Here is a 19195-nt window from a genome sequence, read left to right as displayed (position 1 = left end):
TAATCGGACTTCCAGTACTTCTTCATGGCGTCTGTATATTCTGAGATAATGGTACTACGATTATTATTTTCAATAGAACTGCACAGTTTTCTACACATAACCTTAACGTACAAACATTGCAATTTCAGCACCGTGATTATTTTGAAAATCGGACAAGCACTTCTCGAGAAAACGTAATGTATTCAAGCGTGCTTCATTTGCCTGCTCGGGCGATATTGAAAGTGTTAAATCATATATTTTATCATAGTGTATTTATGAGTACAGTAGAGAGAATACCTACTGTATGTCAGAAGAATGTGAAGCAACTCTGCATGTCAACAACTAGCTCATGTTTCATACGTACCGTGAATCGAACAGGTTACGAGCTTTTTGAGGTGGACAACTTAGTTCAATAACCCTGTGCCTGTCTGTTATGTCATCAGTCCAGAGGCTGGTTGGATCCTCAAATAGCACCACCAAAGGTTATGCGGTTATAAGGAAACCTCAAAAACCAATGGCAGCACCAAAATGAGGCGTACTAGGCAAGATGAGGAGTGAGGTAGTTTGCCATTGCTTTCCTCACTGGGTCAGAAAGTACGATTGCAGTACGACTGACCCTATGAGCAGCACCTTTCATAACACTCAGATGCACTAGTCGTGCTCTGAATGTCATTACTCAGCACTACCCATACCCAAGCAACTTCCATATTGTCACAGCCATGGATGTTGACTGGGACTTCGGTGGAAGCTACACTTTACTCTGGCCTGTGCCAAGAGATGGCTGCAACAGTACTGCATCCATCAAGAAATGAAAGCAGGCAGTCAATAACCCTATACAGTATATATTTCTGAAGTTACGTCTTGGTATACCGACGCGTTGACTAGGCTCTACCAAGGACGATTTGAAATCCTAAATAAGTATTGAGGCAGGATGGACATTATCTAGTGGGGACAAGAAGAGAAGTTGGTTTGGATTTCACTCTTGAGCATCCTGTACTTTCTGTAGCATTCTGTAGTTTACTACCTCAACATGAGATGAATATTGGGACGGATATTACACAACATATTAAAAAACAAAACAAACGCCATGGCGTCACAGCCCTGGTGGGTCTCGGCCTACTAAGCGACCGTTGCTCAACCCGAAGACCTGCGAATTATGGGGTGACGCCTAGTCAGTGCGACGAATGCTCTCGGCCATTATTCTTGGCTTTCTACACCAGTACCGCTATCGCAACGACAGATAGCTCCTCAATTGTTTACACGTAGGCTTAGTGGACCTCAAACCAGGCCATAGATTATGGTAAAATTCGCTGACCTGGCCGAGTGTTGAACACAGGACCTCCAAATAGGAGACAGGCACTCTACCCTACACCATGGACCTGGCACCTAGCACACAGCCTTCCGGTTATTATTTTTTTGTTATTGATGCTTCGCACCACAAATTTCTTTTGCGGCTTTCGTAGCGTAAATTTGTTTTAATGGTACAATTAATAGCTTTTTGTTTGCTTCAAGATAATATTGGATCTTTTATTGTTGGTTTAACACAAAATGGCTCTACACAACATTTTAAAATCCGTTTGAAAGCAACGGAGTTAATTACAGAGATATCTGGTACGTAAACAGCAATAAACAATCACTGATTAGTCAACCTGTGATAGAGTTCATATTTTACCGAAACACAATGTCTGTGACAAAAGAACTCCTGTGGGACAAAATAAATTAATATATAGTATTTTAAACAAAAATATATCTGGCTACTTGGATGAATGGTCAACGTAGCACCCTTCAGTTCAAAGAGTCCAAGGTTCGATTCCTTGTAGCGCCATTTTCTTTATTTCTTTAGCTCTACTGCTTCATGTACACATAACACACCAAATCATACTACCAACCTCACAGAGAAAACATAATATTTGGGCTGAGTAGCTCAGGCGATAGAGCACTGGCCTTCTGAGCTAAAGTTGGCAGGTTCGATTCCGGCTCAGTCCGATGGTATTTAAAATGACTCAAATACGGCAGCCTTGTGTCGTTAGATTTACTGACACGTAAAATAAATTCCGAGGGCACTTAAGCATCTCCAAAACATGAAAAATAATAAGAGCAATGAAATTATTATTATTATTATTATTATTATTATTATTATTATTATTATTATTATTATTATTATTATTATTATTATTATTATTATTATTGTTATTAAAAACATAATAATTCAATACATTCCTCCGTCCACATAGGGTTGGGGTCAGGAGGGACATCTGGTGAGCCAAGTCCATATGTGCGACACAAGTAGCAGGGTGTAGGAAAGGCTAAAGAGGACGAAAATGGAAATGTGACAAAAATATCAACTGTGTGTAGACCTTCTTAAAATTGTTCAGAAATATTTCTAACTGATCTGTATGTTTCAATTGTAAATTTCAAACAAAATTCAACTATCTGACAAGTATAAACATTTTTATTACTTTTGCATTGCTTAATTATATCCAAAACTACCCGTAATTCGATTGAGTTATGGGATTTGTTTAACCTCCCTTCAAGTGCAGTAGATTTTGAAAGATGTCAGTGTACCAGAGAAAGGTTTCATTAACGTGTCAGTATATCTACCAATATGCACTCACAAATGCCACCTAACTTCACTGGGATCTTACAGCCTTCAACATGTGGATCGTTCAGCTACGCTACGCAACCGGACATATTTCTTTTTCCTGCGTTATTGTTTCAAAGAATAGTCTGAAAATTTGTTATTCTTGGAACTATCCACATGTTAAGAATTGTTTGTGCCCTCTGTGTATCGCGCCAATTGAAGCGGCCACTTCTATAAAATCACTATCTTCAATCAAACGTGTGTAATCTGTTTCGGCGCTACAATAGTTAAGTGACTGGTCCTACTCCTTGGATGAATGGTCAGCGTTGAGGGCTTCGGTTCAGAGGACCCCGAGTTCGACTCCCGGCCGGGTCGGGGACTTTAATCAAGTTTGAATAATCCTTTCGGCTCAGGGACTGGCTGTTTGTGTTTGTTACAACACTCCCCTATTCATATTCGGACAACACAGTACACTACCAATCACCACAGAAACACGCAATAGTGATTACATCTCTCTACATAGGGTTGGCATCAGAAAGGGCATGCGGCCGTAAACCAGGCCCAAATCCAAGTGTGCGCAATTCAGTTCGCACCCCTTATCCCACAGGTGTGAGAAAAGAAGTAGAAGAAGAAGAATAGTTCAGTTACTGAGACAATAAATTACTCGTACATAACCTGTTACTATTTTTTTCAGGTGATCTTTATCTTCTCGCTACTGGGAGATGACGGTTCCTTGTCCGACGAGGCGTTGTATCCCCCATGGAGCATAAGGGTGGGCTGGGCGCTCACTTGTTCCTCACTTATTTGCATTCCTGCATACATAATCTATAAGATGACGAGTACGCCGGGAACCTTCAGACAGGTAGGTAACCATCAACCATTGCCATCAAATGTAAGCAAATTACTTATACGAGGACCTGCAATGCCAGTCTTTTAATATCGTGATGTTTGTAACAATATGAGCACATCACTTTCCGGTAAGCTTCAACGAATCCATAATAAAAGGTGGAGTCGCGGTATCATGACCACGTCGGCAGAGCGTAAGGTATGGAGTATGCCACAAGTCGTGAGGTGTCATGGTGCGATAAGCCGTCTGCGTTGGTATCCTGGGTGATTTTCCCACTTGAAAAGTGGGATGATTATAGGCTTTCAGACCAGGGTTGGTAGCATCAAAACGAACCAAGGGGCTACCGGATTTTATCTAAAATGACATTTCAGCGAACGCTCGTCCTTACGAGGTTCCGAAGTAAACGAACGGTCGCTGCGCCTATGCTAAAGAAAGTGCTTGGGAGCGGAAAAGGTTTCAATTTGCTCGACAGTATCGGAATAGGACCTCTGCTGATTGATAGAGGGTTACCTCTCCGATGAATCCTATTTTCACTACAACGAACGGATGGCCATTGATGTGTGCTGTGGTGATTATGTATCCCGAGTGCACAAATGACACCATTACACACAACCGACGTGGAAATTGTGCATCATCATGTGCCAATGATGTCAGAGGTGAACGTAGGCTATACAGGTATACGAGGGCCTACTGACAAGATATAGAGGTGCAACATACCATACAAATGAACCAAGGAGCTACCAGGTGTGCATCTAGGGCCGCTTCACACTAAGCGACAGGAATCGGCTACAGAGTAGTTCAGGTGAAAGCATTGTCGCCGAACGGTAGCCGGCCGCGCTACTTAACCGCCTTCGTTGGCCTAGTGCCAGTTTTCATGAGTTCTCAGGCAGAGGATTGTCTCTTGCTGGTCTTATTATTATCGTCGGAAAGAAAGAAGGAAAGCATCGTAGGTTTCATTCACATCCTATGTTGAAAGATCGTTTGGAAAAGGGACTTTTCTATAAACTATCCAATGATGATGGCAGCAAGTTTTTAGTTACTTCATTTTTCTCTGTAGTAGACTACTGAGAAGGCGATACTGTAGAGTTGTTCGTACTCACAGCCGAATTATGAAAATGATCGGTTGATTCCCTTCAACCCTAATTTTTAAAGTAAAATCAAGAACGCTCGCAAGAAGATGCCTTAAATATTGTTCTCCACAACTTAATTAATAATAAACAATTGCCTGCCTTTATATTGGCAAAATCTTCATTATCTTCTCTTTATTCTGCCTGGCCTTTTTCCAATCAACTGAGGTCGACACCTTACGTGGATCCGACCCAATTTTACAGAGCGATGTCCCCGAGGCAGTGACACTAACCATACATGATTAAAATCACTGACCGAGCAAATTACCTCGCAGTTTGGGCCACGTAGCTATGATCTTGTGTTCGGGAGATAGAGAGTTCGAACTCCACTGTCGGCAGCCCTGAAGATGGTTTTTCGTGGTTTCCCATTTTCACAACAGGCTGTATTTTAATTAAGGACACGGTCACTTCCTTCTTACTCTTATTCCTTTCCTATACCCTCGTCGTCATAAGACCTATCTGTGTCAGTGCTACCTCAAGGAAATTGTAAAAAAAACCGACTCGACCGGTAATCGAAACCAGGACCCCCTGGACCGGACGCTGTGCTGAGCATACAACCAAACGAGTTGGACGTCAAAATCTCAATTATATTGAACATTTAACAAAAGTGAGGTCGCTTATATTTGTAATACTTTAATTTTAAAAGAGCTCGTTTCTTTCCTGGGACGTTCTTTCTTTAAAGTCACTGAAAAACTGTATCGTTACTTCAGACCATGCATTTCTCTTCTCAAATTGTTTACTAGGCTATATTCGTCGCAGTTTAAGATCCAGATGGGCGCTGCTGAATTTGTATAATTAAATTATTCATACTGAATATAATATATTTATTTAGTACAGTTTACAATATTCTGAAACGGAATGCATAACTGGAAGGAACTTGAAATGGAACGCAAGTGAAGACGAGTAGCTGGACTACACAGTCGAGTAATGTGCAGACCTCTACACAAAACAATGTTTCACTAGCTGTCGCCTGCTGGGGATGCGGAATCTGCCTCGGCAACCGGAAGCGGGAGTCAGCTACTGAAATGTCGGTCGCCGGGCTTCTTTCTGTAGCTCGGCTACTGAGGTCCTTTTAAAACAATATTTCATAAGCACGTGCGGCTTGTAGTCGATTCCGGTCGCCGATTCCACTCGCCTAGTGAGAAGCGGCCCTTCAAAACGACTGTTCAGCGAACCCTCATGCGTATGAGTTTCCGAAGCGAACGAATGGCCACTGCGCTTATGCTAAAGAAAGTGCTTGTTCGACAGTATCGGAATAGGACCTCTGCTGATTGATGGAGGGTTACCTATCCGATGAATCCTATATTCTGCTCCATCGAACGGATGGCCACTGGTGTGTTAAGTGACAAACAATACGAATAAATGCCCATTAATCTTTGCTGGAAGAACACAAGCTGGTGGTGGCAGCGCTATGGGCTGGGGAATATCTTCTGGCATTTTCTGAGTCCTCTTAACCATAACCTCTTGATTGGTGTGGTTATGAATCCATTCTTGCAGATTGCATACACTCATGCATGCTGAATGTCTCCTCCCTGAGGCAGATCGTATCTCCCAGCAAACCAATCAGATATGCAACATGGCTAGAAATGTTCGGCAGTGATTTGAAGTACACGACCAAGACTTCCACGTACACTCCTGGACCACGGATTTGTCGAACTTAAACCCTATTGAGTATATCTTGGACCAACTCGGCCATTGTATTCACTCTGGAGATCCTCCGCTACGCACCCTCTAGTTGTGGGCACATATTGCTGGTAAGGTCCGGCTCCATGGCTAAATGGTTAGCGTGCTGGCCTTTGGTCACAGGGGTCCCGGGTTCGATTCCGCGCAGGGTCGGGAATTTTAACCATCATTGGTTAATTTCGCTGGCACGGGGGCTGGGTGTATGTGTCGTCTTCATCATCATTTCATTCTCATCACGACGCACAGGTCGCCTACGGGACTCAAATCAAAAGACCTGCACCTGGCGAGCCGAACTTGTCCTCGGACACTCCCGGCACTAAAAGCCATACGCCATTTCATTGCTGGTAAGTTGACTCCTGATAGGCCTATCTGTGGAAACCTATCAGCACCTTATTGAGTGACTCCCAGCCGTCTAGCTGCTGCCAGTACTGTGGACAGACATCGTCAGCGATGTCAGGTCGATGTAAACAAACACAGGGAAGCCTGTCAGAAGCAAAGAGGTGGGGGTTGTTTCTACAGAGCATTATCTTCCTCGTTAAATGCTGGACAACTTATTCCGTAACTAGTACGTTCAAGAGATTTCGTAAGTCAACAGGTAGGTGGGACGCACGAATACCTCCAGAATAAATCGCAAATGCAGTGGCATGCAAACTGAACATGAATAATGCATGGACTGACTACTGAGGCTGTTGTTTATGACATTTATTGTTGCCATTTAATTACCTTCAAAATATTGTTCTTGTTTGCGAAAAGTAATATGACCGGGCGAGTTGGCCGTGCGGTTAGGGGCGCGCGGCTGTGAGTTTGCAGCCGGGAAATAGTGGGTTCGAATCCCACTGTCGGCAGCCCTGCATATGATTTTCCGTGGTTTCCCATTTCCACACCAGGCAATTGTACTGTACCTTAATTCAGGCCACGGCGGCTTCCTTCCAGTTCGTCGCGTAAGACCTATCTGTGTCGGTGCGACGTAAAGCCACTAGCAAAAAAAAAGTAATATGGCATATTTTGTATCAGTAATAATGCAGTGTTTTGTTTTCCTTTACTGTGAATTAAATAATATTGTTTTATCATTTGATTAATAATTGTAAATCCTTCTGTACTCTAAAAGCAACAATTCAAATTATATTTTTCCTGCCGGAAAATATTTTATTTGTGATATTTTCTATGTAAGATTCAAATTCAGATTTATTGTAAGGATGTTAATTTGTTAATTTCTTTTAGCCTGATTATTGAATTTCTTAAAATGTTTTACTTTCATACAACTTATGTACTATGGAATGCATTAAGACATAGATTTGTAATTTATTGTACATTGTTTGGAGCGTTTCGGTGCCTTTGGTGAACTGATCTCCGAAACCCAAACCTCTTAATTATCTGCCCATCATTGTGCTTGATGGCGACTTTAACACAAACCTGTTAATAGACTCCGTTGAAGCAAATCGTTTACAGAACATACCTCTTGTAACATGTCAGTGTTGCCACTTAACCCCACTCACCACGTGCACACGGCTAGCGGATCCTCACACACTCTAATAGATTTACTTATCACAAATAATCCTCAGAAAATACTAAAACACGGACAAACCTCTGTACCTGGTATTTCATACCACGATCTCATATATTTAGGTTATTCTTTGCAAGTTCCCAAAACAAAGCCGAAGTGGATAACCTATAGAGACATGAAAAATTTAAATCCTCAACAATTGATACAAGATGCTAATCTCTGCCCGTGGGACGAAATACTGCACTTGACTGACAATGACGAAAAAGTAGAGAGGTTTAACACATTATTGTTGGGATTGTATAACAAACACGTACCTAAACGTACTGCTAGGGTGACTCGCAAAGCTGCTCCATGGTTAACAAATGACATTAAATCCGCAATGGCTGAACGAGATGCACTACACAGATGTTACAAGCAGACATTATCATCTGAAGATTTTGAAAAGTACCGTGTGCTTAGAAATAAAGTTAAACAAATAATCAGAAACAAAAAATATGCGTACTTCCAACAATTAGCCAGTAACTTAAACACAAAAAGTACCTGGAAACAACTCAGATCCGTAGGTATTGGGAGGCAAACTACAAACTCCAATACGCATGACATAAATCCAGATGAATTAAATGCCCACTTTACTAGAGAAATAGTTAATACCCACCCTCATATTATACAAACAACAATAAATTCTCTTCAATCTACTCCATTACCACAACGGCCTTTGTTCAAATTTCGTAAAGTAAATGAAAACGATGTAAGAAGAAAACTAACATCAATCAAATCGCAAGCAATCGGAGTGGACGACATCCCGATATCCTTCGTCGTTACCTTGATAGATGTAGTACTGCCAATTTTAACCCACATTATGTAACTCATGTTTTTGGAAGGCTACTTCCCAACTGTTTGGAAGGATGCCTTAATTTTCCCAGTACCAAAAAAATCTCTAGCAAATTCTCCATCTGACTATCGACCTGTCTGTATACTTTCTTCACTTTCGAAAGTCTTAGAAAAACTCATGCATGAACAACTGCTCCAATATTTGATGCATCATTCGTTACTTGATCACCTGCAATCTGGATTTAAAAAAGGACATAGTACATCTACTGCTCTTCTAAAAGTTACGGATGACGTAAGAAAAGCAATGGACGAACGCAAAGTGACCGTGCTCATTCTCCTAGACTTCAGCAGTGCTTTTGACACTATCAGTACGGACATATTAATAGCGAAATTGCATTCCTTCCATTTTAGCCACGCTGCTCTCAAATTGTTCGCTTCCGACCTCCATAACCGACGACAGTGTGTTGTCATGAATGATAAGAGAACGGAGTGGAAGTACAATGTTAATGGTGTGCCACAAGGTTCTATACTCGGCCCCCTGTTGTTTATTTTATATTTGAATGACATCTCTTCTAAGTTGAAAAACTGCAACTACCATCTCTATGCCGACGACCTTCAAATTTACTGTCACACAAAAGTGAATGACATAAATGCAGCTATTGAAAATATGAACCGAAACTTAGAACAGATCAGCTGTTATGCAGCTGAGAATTCTCTCTCCATCAACCCAACGAAAACACAAGCTATTATACTAGGCCAGAGGAAACTGCTTGCCCATCTACACAGTCTACAAATTCCAGTCATTCAACTAAATGGCGTTGCTATCCCATTCTGTAAATCAGTAAAAAGCCTTGGAGTCACTATAAATGAAACTTTAAACTGGGATGAGCATGTCACTAACGTATGCAGGAAAGTTCACTCATCACTTCATCCCCTTAAGATTCACCAGACCGTATTACCTCTCAACTTAAAAATAAAACTGGTTCAAACATTGATACTTCCAGTTTTTAACTATTGTGATGTTGTGTTGCTGGATGCTACCAGTGAACAAAATAGGAAATTGGAGAGAGCTTTAAACTCCTGCATTAGATTTATTTTTTCATTGAATTTTGCCTCGCATGTATCCCCTTTTTATGCACAACTTTCTTGGTTAAAAGTAGAGAAGCAGAGGAATCACCATGTATCAACCCTTATCTATCGACTCTTGACCGAAAATATACCTGAATATCTCTCCAGTAATTTCCGTTTTCTATCCTCCTTTCATGACCGTGACACGCGATCTGGGTCAACAATTGCAATACCTCCACATCATACATCTGCCTTCAGTAATTCTTTCCTTGTGTCGGGCGCTAGAATATGGAATGCTTTACCCCCTGAAATTAGAAATTGTTCCTCATTAATTACCTTCAAAAGACAGTCTAAAGATTTCCTCTTGAATACGTAGGCTATATCATGTAGTTATGTGTGAATGTGAGAGTGAATGTCTGGAGTAAATAGTTCCCAAAAGTTTACATAAATTACTGTTATATTTTATGATTTCCACCTAGAGTAGTTAATATTGAATTTATTTTTCTAAATTTAGACTTAGGATGTAATCTTTTAGTTTTAGAGTTTATTAAGTTATATTACTATTATATTATATACACTGTGTTAAGTTTGAATATTAAGTTTGGATTCAGTATTAAGCCGCATAATGTGGTTAAGTGTAAGAGAGGGCCAAGAGCCCTAACTTCGCCACAAATAAAGACATAAATAAATAAATAAATAAATAAATAAATAAAACGCACGACTTCACTATTCGAAGGGATTCAAGTTGGCAGGACAAGACGAACTCCTCTTTTGTTTACATCGACCTACCATCACTGACGATGTCTGTACATGATTAATCTGTACGACTTTGTACATGTGTACACTATTAATTCAAGTATATGCCTACTGACCAAGAAACCTTGATGAATTTAAACGCAATCTACAGTCACTAGAAGTTTGTGTCGTTGGGGTATTCTGTTCGAACGCAAGGAATAGAGCCGGGGCGCACTCAGAGGCCCATAGTTATTGCCCAGTGAGGGCTATGCATTTTCCCTCCTTTTCCCCCCTACTTGTTGGGGTTCACCTGACATGTGCACAATCCATTGCTCGTTACCGCGTTCTGTCATAAGCTAGCTGGAACACAGTTTTATCATTTCGTACTATGACTCTTATGACACACTGATTATCGTTGACAGTATTCGAAAAGCGTACGTACTTTATGTTAGCCGATTTTCAGAGAGATCGTAGAATTCGAGATACGTTCCACTCAGCCGAACACTTTATCATTTTCTGAAGTATCTTCTCGTGAAAGTCTCATAATCTCGCATACGCGGATGCGTTCGCTTGATCAGTGGCAACAAAATTACCCCCTATATCCTCGAAGAAATGTAATGATACGAACTACAATCTCAGTACAATAATTTGTTTTCTATTACGTCTTATGTAGGGTTTATACAAATTAGACCGACAAACGTACACATGTTGTATTGGAAACGAAAACGAACAACCTTTTCTAATTCCATTTTGCCCTGTGAGACTTGCTTAGTGCTTACTTATCATACATTTCATTGCCCTCTGAAGTACAGTCCACACAATTTTACATATTTTGGTGCTCTTTAGAGAAGATGTTCAGAAATTTCTCCCTTGACCTGCACAAAAACCTCTCATCGTCGAATCATGGACTGTCGAACACTAACAAAGGTTTGAGACTTTTCTTGAATTTTTCCAGCTGCTGCAGCTCTCCTGGCAACAAGATTTCCTTCAGTGTCAATTTGAGTCTCATATACAAGAGCCCAGTGGCGGCGCGTGGATAAAGCGTCTATGGGTTCACTGCTGTCGAAAATAACATGTTGAGATTTATTGTTACTTGATATTTACATAGATATAAAATAGCGACAATGCTTGATTAGAAACGCGACTTTCCTTTGAAGGGACACAGCTACAGCTCGAAGAAGTTACCAAAACAATGAAGATGAAAGACAGAGAATATGAGGTGCGAGTACTTAAAGCTCATCCAATTTCCTCTGATTTTGGAGACGTTGCTTACGTACAAATACTGTAACTTCTTCAAGAACGTGTTAGGCAGATTACTGTTGTTTATGTATTGGTATTTTGCTGCTTACTTTTCATAAAACACGTATTACTGATGAAAAGCTCCAGGGGCTCTCAACTTGCGAGCGTGGGTTGACGACCACGGGTCTCTTAGCTGAGTCCTGGCATTGCTTCCACTTACTTGCAGCAGGCTCCCCACTCTCATCTATCCTATCCGACCTTCCTTGATCAAGTCCTTTTCTTTTCCGACCCCGATGGTAGTAGAGCACTCGAGGCCCAGGGAGTGTCATTTACACGCCCTTCGTGGCCTTTGTCTTTCTTTGGCCGACACCTTCATTTTCGAAGTGTAGGATCCCTTCCTAAATAATTCTACACACCGTGGAAGCTTCATCTCTATGATCCTTTCCATTTTTTCTCTATGATTATTAATTAGTGTTATATAGAAGGTGGTTACCTAGTTGTACTTCCTCTTAAAGCAATAATCACCATCACCCACTTACTAATGAAACGTTTCATTAATTACATAAATTTAGGCTACGTACGCCTATTGATGCTATACAATACGTAGTTACCAAAATATTCTGGCTCATTGCGGTTAATTACATCAGAATTGCAAAATCGTCAAATTAAAACCCCTCCAAAACCTACCACTTACGGCAAACTTTAACCGCACGCTCTGACAGTGCTTCGGCTAATTTCGGAACTGCTCGATGTAACTCGTGTCTATCGCTGGTCCAGTCGCGAGCGATTCCTGGGCTATGTTTTCCCCGCTCCTCACAGCCCCTCGCCATGTGCACCCTCCTTAGTCTCCGGCCCCGCTCAGCAGTTCCGAAATTGAACCTCTTCGCTGGTTCTGAAGAGCAACAGAGTATTGATGTCAAAAATACCGCTACGCACATGGATATACAGAGCTTATTAACCCTCTACTGCATGAATTATTTTTCGTTTTCGTTTGGTGAAGAAAATTTCAAGCTCTAATATTCAACATACGTTCAGGGTTTTAGATGTACCGGCACTTCTGAACTGGGGCTAATAGCTTAACGCTCGTATGTGATGTGGAGTGCCATAGTGGAATATATATACGATTTTTCACGATTTTACGCTAAGCTTTTAATATTCAAAGACCGAACATTACTACCTACTGGCCATGGGTACGTACTGCAAGGCGCAAGTACAGCTTGAGGTTGAGCCAGAGGTACTCCTTGAAGCCTATGGCAATGTATCAATCAATCAATCAATACTGATCTGCATTTAGGGCAGTCGCCCAGGTGGCAGATTCCCTATCTGTTGCTTTCCTAGCCTTTTCCTAAATGATTTCAAAGAAATTGGAAATTTATTAAACATCTCCCTTGGTAAGTTATTCCAATCCCTAACTCCCCTTCCTATAAATGAATATTTGCCCCAGTTTGTCCTCTTGAATTCCAACTTTATCTTCATATTGTGATCTTTCCTACTTTTATAAATGCCATTCAAACTTGATGGGGAGGGCCCACGTAAAATAAACGGTGGTTGGTACGCGTGGATGTTGACGGGGTGGAAGGAGTACCTTTAGTTGTAGGGCTGTTTTGTCTTATGATATGTGTTTAATTGACTGTACAGTTGAAGGTGTGCCGTAAAACTACCTCTGTCTACAATATTTATCCATTTATCCAGGTGAAGAGTTACTTGTTGCCTGACGGCAACAGTATGCAGTAGAGGGTTAAAGGAATAGGCCGTAATAAACCATTTTACATAGACTTATATATTTCTAGGGGGTTCACTGAACCACTGAACATATAGAATGCACCGCCACTGCAAGAGCCGCATCAAAATTCAAAGGAAAAGGATTAAAGCGGGTAAATCCGATGATCAGGGAGACCATGAAGCAGGATCTCCTATCCCAGTCCAGTGCTCTTGAAATGTTTCTATTAAAATGATCGTGAAAAGAAATTCCAAAGTGTGCCGCTGCCCCACCATGCTGGAACCACATTTGTTGCCTTGTGGCTACTGGTATGTCTTGCAACAGCTCCCGTGGTGTGTCGTAGTTTGTCCTCTCACCCCAATCGTAAAAGATAAGAGCCTATGAAGAAGTTGTCGATTATACCTGCCCATACATTGTCGTGGATTTGTTGAAAAGACCGGGTACAGGACTGGTGCAAATACAAACGTAAAGATTATGGGTATTGAACATTCCTTCTCATGTAAAATATGCCTCATCAGTAAACACCACTAAGGACTGGAATGCAGGCTGTGTTTGACAATGGTGTGCGTGCCACTCTGAAAATATTAACCTACCGGTCAAAGAGCTTGCAGGCTTTCACACGCAGCAAATTAAATGGATATAAAAACTGTTCTTGGAGAACATCTCATAAATTCATACGGTTTGTTCTCAGGGATTTTGCTCAATTATGCTAACACTTGTTCTTCCAATTACCGAGCTCGATAGCTGCAGTCGCTTAAGTGCGGCCAGTATCCAGTATTCGGGAGATAGTAGGTTCGAACCCCACTGTCGGCAGCCCTGAAAATGGTTTTCCGTGGTTTCCCATTTTCACACCAGGCAAATGCTGGGGCTGTACCTTAATTAAGGCCACGGCCGCTTCCTTCCCACTCCTAGCCCTTCCTTGTCCCATCGTCGCCATAAGACCTATCTGTGTCGGTGCGACGTAAAGCAACTAGCAAAAAAAAAAAAAATGTTCTTCCAATTGTTCTGATGCCCTCATAAAAGACCCTGTTTCACTTAAACGTCGTCCGGCTCCATGGCTAAATGGCTAGCGTGCTGGCCTTTGGTCACAGGGGACCCGGGTTCGATTCCCGGCATCAGTCGTGAGTGAGACAGTGGAGTGAGCGGATGTGCTGAGTAGAGTGCTGAATATGGGCGATTCACTAGTGCAGTACAGGGCAGCTATAGGAAGGTGGAATGGAGGAGTGAAATGTGAAGAAGTGAGAGGAGAGATGAAAAATGGGCAGCAAATGGGTGTATTGGTAACCTTATTGGTAGCCGCAGTAATAGCAACATTATTGGAAATTGGTGGAGTTGAGCTAAACCCGGGGTCTGGACCAGTTGGTGCAATCGGATGGGAAGAATTCGAAATGATTAAGGAACTGATCAAAGGAGCATGTCAGGATGAGCAAACAGGAGACCTAATTAGAGAACAAGCCAAGGAAATACAAGAGTTAAAACAGTGTGTTAAAGAGGAGATGAATGTGATAAAAGAGAGAGTGATTCATAACACGGAGGAAGTAGAACGACTGAAGACCAAAGTCAGGGATTTAGAGGAGGAACTGAGTCAAGTAAAGTGGTCTGAAAACAGGACTAACCAAGAGCTCAGGAGGAGGATTCCCGGCAGGGTAGGGTGTTTTAACCATAATTGGTTAATTCCCCTGGCACGGGGACTTGGTGTATGTGTCGTCTTCATCAATATTTCATCCTCATCACGACGCGCAGGTCGCCTACGAGTGTCAAATCAAAAGACCTGCACGCAATACCTAACGCAATTCAAGTTTTCATTCCTGCCCTGAAGTGGGAAGCGGGCCACTTAGAAGGCAATGCCCTCCCTCTGGCCAGGGAGGTTTGTTGCGTTGATGGAGATGTGTGGTGAATGCGAGGGGGTTGACGGCCGTGGCCTATACTAAAACTGCCCCGCACCTTAATGCAAGAGAATGGAAAACCACGATAAACCATTCTCAGGGCAGCCGTCGGTGGGGTCCAGCCCCTCTCCGTCTCCCGAATGCAGAAGTGTAGAGCCGTGGTCACCCGTCCTCTGCTCGGTTGGGCGGTCAGAATGCCGAGCTGTCGGGCCACCGTCCAGCCGCGGCCACTTGTACGCCGAAGCCTACTCTACAACCGCCGACCACGTTGATACACAGAAACAAACGACCAGGGGCTGCCTGGCCGAGGCGGTAAAGGCGTGCTCGGTTCGCCCAGAAGGACATGGGTTCGAATCCCCGTCAGGAAGTCGTAAAATTTAAGAAACGAGATTTCCACTTCCGGAGGTGCATATGGCCCTGAGGTTCACTCAGTACCAGGTTAATTCCTGGGGGAAAAGGCGGCCGGGCGTGTGCCCAGGTTACGGATAGTGGAAGCCATTAGCTTTCACCTATCCAAGGGCCTTCATGGCCTGTACGGAGATGACTTCGTAGTGTTCTACCACCTCCACTTTTCGCCAATCGGGTCCTGTGTCATGACATTTGTCCTTTTTACTTAAACGAAAGCGTATTGACCCAAACAATTATACACGAGTTACTGTTGAGTGTCCGCACCCCCCCCCCCCCCCAGGTACATTGAAGCTCATCGATATCAGTTGACCGCAGGGTCTGGACTCTCATTATGAAGTACTACTACTGATACTACTACTAAAAACGTTTTCATTCCTCCTCTGAAAGGGGGAGGGGAGGGGAGGGGCGGGCCTCTTAGACGGTGACGCCGTTTCTCAGGCCGATAGATTTGTTGCGGTGAAGGAGATGCTCGAAGAAGGTGAGGGGGTTGGCGGCCGTGGCCTATACTAGGAACTGTCCCGGCATTCGCCTTAGTGCAGGAGAATAGAAAACCACGGAAAACTAGTGATGTGCGCGAGTGATGCCTGGAATCGCGGTACTCGATTCTTTCGAGTCCAGGCTCGGACTCGCTTCGCTTGCGAAGGCTCGATGATAGCATGACGTCACACGTTCGCTCACTCGCCGGCTCGTAGATGGATGAAGCATGCGTACAAGCGGTCGCTGAGGGTTTATGGGATTGCGACAGCGCGGTACGATATGAAAAAACTGAATGAATGCGCAAAAGGAATAACCTAAATTTGATAATTACTTGAGAACGATAATAATGCCACTTAATACGCATAATAAGATATGAAAATATCCGTTTACGGCGTCTCGCACACACTTCACTGAATATGCCATCTATTCTAATATTGATAATATAGCTTATCTGGCCTTCATAGCCCAATGTGGCCGGTTCGATACTGGTTTATTCCGGTAGTATTTGAAGGTGCTCAAATACGTCAACCTAGTGTCGGTAGAATTATTGGGACGTAAAAAATCTCCCGGGGGACTAAATGCGGTACCTCGGCATCCCCGAAAACCATACAAGTGTACGTACTTGGACGTAAAAGTTATAACATTATTATTATTATTATTATTATTATTATTATTATTATTATTATTATTATTATTATTATTATTTCAAATCCCTGTCACGGTATGTATGTTGTAATTAGTGTATTTTAAACATGTGCTATTTGTAGACTATAGACGGTATTTCTGCACACATTGTATTGCTTCGCTACTGGTAAATTATATCTCATGTAGCCATTATGCATATACACGGGCGTAGATGTGCTAATATGATCGGTAGTATGACAGATTTCTTGTAACCATAGCCTATTGCTAACCGCGCCAAAGCCTACAATCGTCCGGGGGAACAGGTGAATTACAGCAGTTTATATGTACATCATACTTTCGGCAGATATAATGTCGGGTATTAAGATGAGGCGTCCAGAATGCGACGTACGTTCACGCAGCAAATCAGCGGACAGAACGTCATTCTGTTCTAGCTAAACAGCTGACAGTTTGTTAGTAAGTCACAACCTTTAGTGCCTATGATGATGATAATAATAATCATAACAATCGAATTATTGACGACCGATGACTGAACAACATCAGTCATCAGCAGCAAACATATTGCACTCCACACCACAAAAATATTCTGTGGGTGACCCTGAATGCCGTGCACTCCAGTACAGTAGATTTTAGTTCTAAGGCATGTCCACAGATAGCGACACCAGTATGCTTGGACTCGAGTCTGGAGTCGAGTAATACCGATTCTAAGAGCACATTACTCGATTCTACTCGATTCCGTCGCTAGCCCATCACACTCGACGTTAGCCCCTGACGGGACGTACTACGGCTCCACTCTGAAGCTTTACCGAAGCCTTACGGAGCAAGCCGAAGCTCTCCGAATGGTGTACGCCGCCATCATGAATCGAGTAGTTCAAATCACTAACTGATCTCTGAACTGAACTATTCTGAAGACCATTGCTGTATGTTTATTTTCACCTACTGCAGCTTCACATGGTCAGCGCTACTTCTATTATTTTATGCTCAGAGTATTAGCATATGTGTATATAAATGTGACTCGTGTGTTGAGAATGTCTTGTGAGAAGATATTGGATAGTGCTTTCCGTCTCTGGAGCTCAATTATTTTTATTGTTTGTTGTTATATCTCCGAGTGGTACATGTGATCGACTACCCGTTGCTTGTGAGAAGATACTGGATAGTGCTTTCGGTCTCTGGAGCTCAATGATTTTTACTGTTTGTTGTTATATCTCCGAGTGGTACATGTGATCTACAACCCGTTTAAAGCAAGCACAGTCTTTTAAAATGTACAGGCTTTATATAAATAAATGTATTTAAATTTTTTTGTGTATTTTTTAATATTATATTTGACGTCTATATTGTATATTTCAGTTCAATATTGCATCGAGTATTATAACCTCAAATTATATATTGGAATGAATGCCCTATTTTACCTTAGATACCGATATACAGTTTCATTAATCAATAAGAATTGCACTAATAATCAGTGATCTGCATTAGGTGCTGTTGCCCAGGTGGCAGATTATACTTTCACTTTTAAGTCTCAACTAATACAGTATAGACCTACGGGATTGATAAAATTAGCCAAAAGATAATGAATTATAGTACAAGGTAGTCTGTACTTTTATTCCAGTATTGCTGATCTTGATGGGTATATCCATTAGTGGTTGGTGAATTTGCTTGAATCTATATCAGAAAGTCAGAAGAAAGTGACAATGAGAAGGTTGAATAGGCCTATAATCCCATCAAACTCAGTACCTCTAGGTTATAGAAGAGGTTATGTAATTCCATAGGCAGAACTGACAGTGAGCTGATATTGAAGGGTATTCTTTTTTTTTTTTCTGCCAAGCATGAGATAATAAGATTCAAGCAAATTTGCTAACCACTACCGTAATGGATATAGGCTATCCTTCAAGATCAGCAATACCGAAATACAAGTACAGTCTCAGTTCCACTACCTTGTATTATAATTAATCTCTTAGCCACTGTTATCAATACCATATACTGTATTAATTGAGACTTATAACAGTATTTCTAGTGAAAGTATAATCTGCCACCTGGGCGACAGCACTAAAGATAATCTCTCATCCTAAAGGGTCAGTGGTACACTCCTGTTTCTATTGTAAAAAAAGGTCAAATCACATGAAATTTTCGAGCATGATGTACTATGGTATGATTTTTTTTATCACACTCCATGAACTGTGTGACTGATATATGATAATTACCTTCCTGAAAGCTGCAGGTAACAGCTAAATCTGTTCTCAAGATTGTTGGTTTGTAGCTTCCTTGCTGGTACATGGTAGTACTGCTGAAAGTGTCAGTCATTAGTGTGCCAGGGCTCAACTTAAGAGTTCTGCAACTGTTAAGCCATGATCAGAAATTGAAAGAAAAGTGAGGTGTCATTTGCATAACTGAAATTTACTTCCAGAGGATTCCTGTGCAAAGTAAATTTTATAAATGTCTTACATCCATACATCATCATCTTCAAGCTC

The 19195-nt window shown here is 41.8% G+C and overlaps 1 protein-coding gene across 1 annotated transcript in view; it reads left to right on the top strand.

Annotated features, from left to right (window-relative positions):
• SerT (Serotonin transporter) overlaps positions 1-19195 on the top strand; it is a 1090530-nt gene that overhangs the window by 1047602 nt on the left and 23733 nt on the right. The window contains exon 12 of the mRNA XM_067141695.2: positions 3255-3422. Within this exon, the coding sequence (XP_066997796.2) occupies positions 3255-3422 (168 nt within the window). The remainder of the gene's footprint in view (positions 1-3254; positions 3423-19195) is intronic.

This window comes from Anabrus simplex, chromosome 2, assembly GCF_040414725.1.
Source record: "Anabrus simplex isolate iqAnaSimp1 chromosome 2, ASM4041472v1, whole genome shotgun sequence".
Classification (NCBI taxonomy): domain Eukaryota; kingdom Metazoa; phylum Arthropoda; class Insecta; order Orthoptera; family Tettigoniidae; genus Anabrus; species Anabrus simplex.
This window is presented reverse-complemented; position numbering and strand designations above follow the sequence as displayed.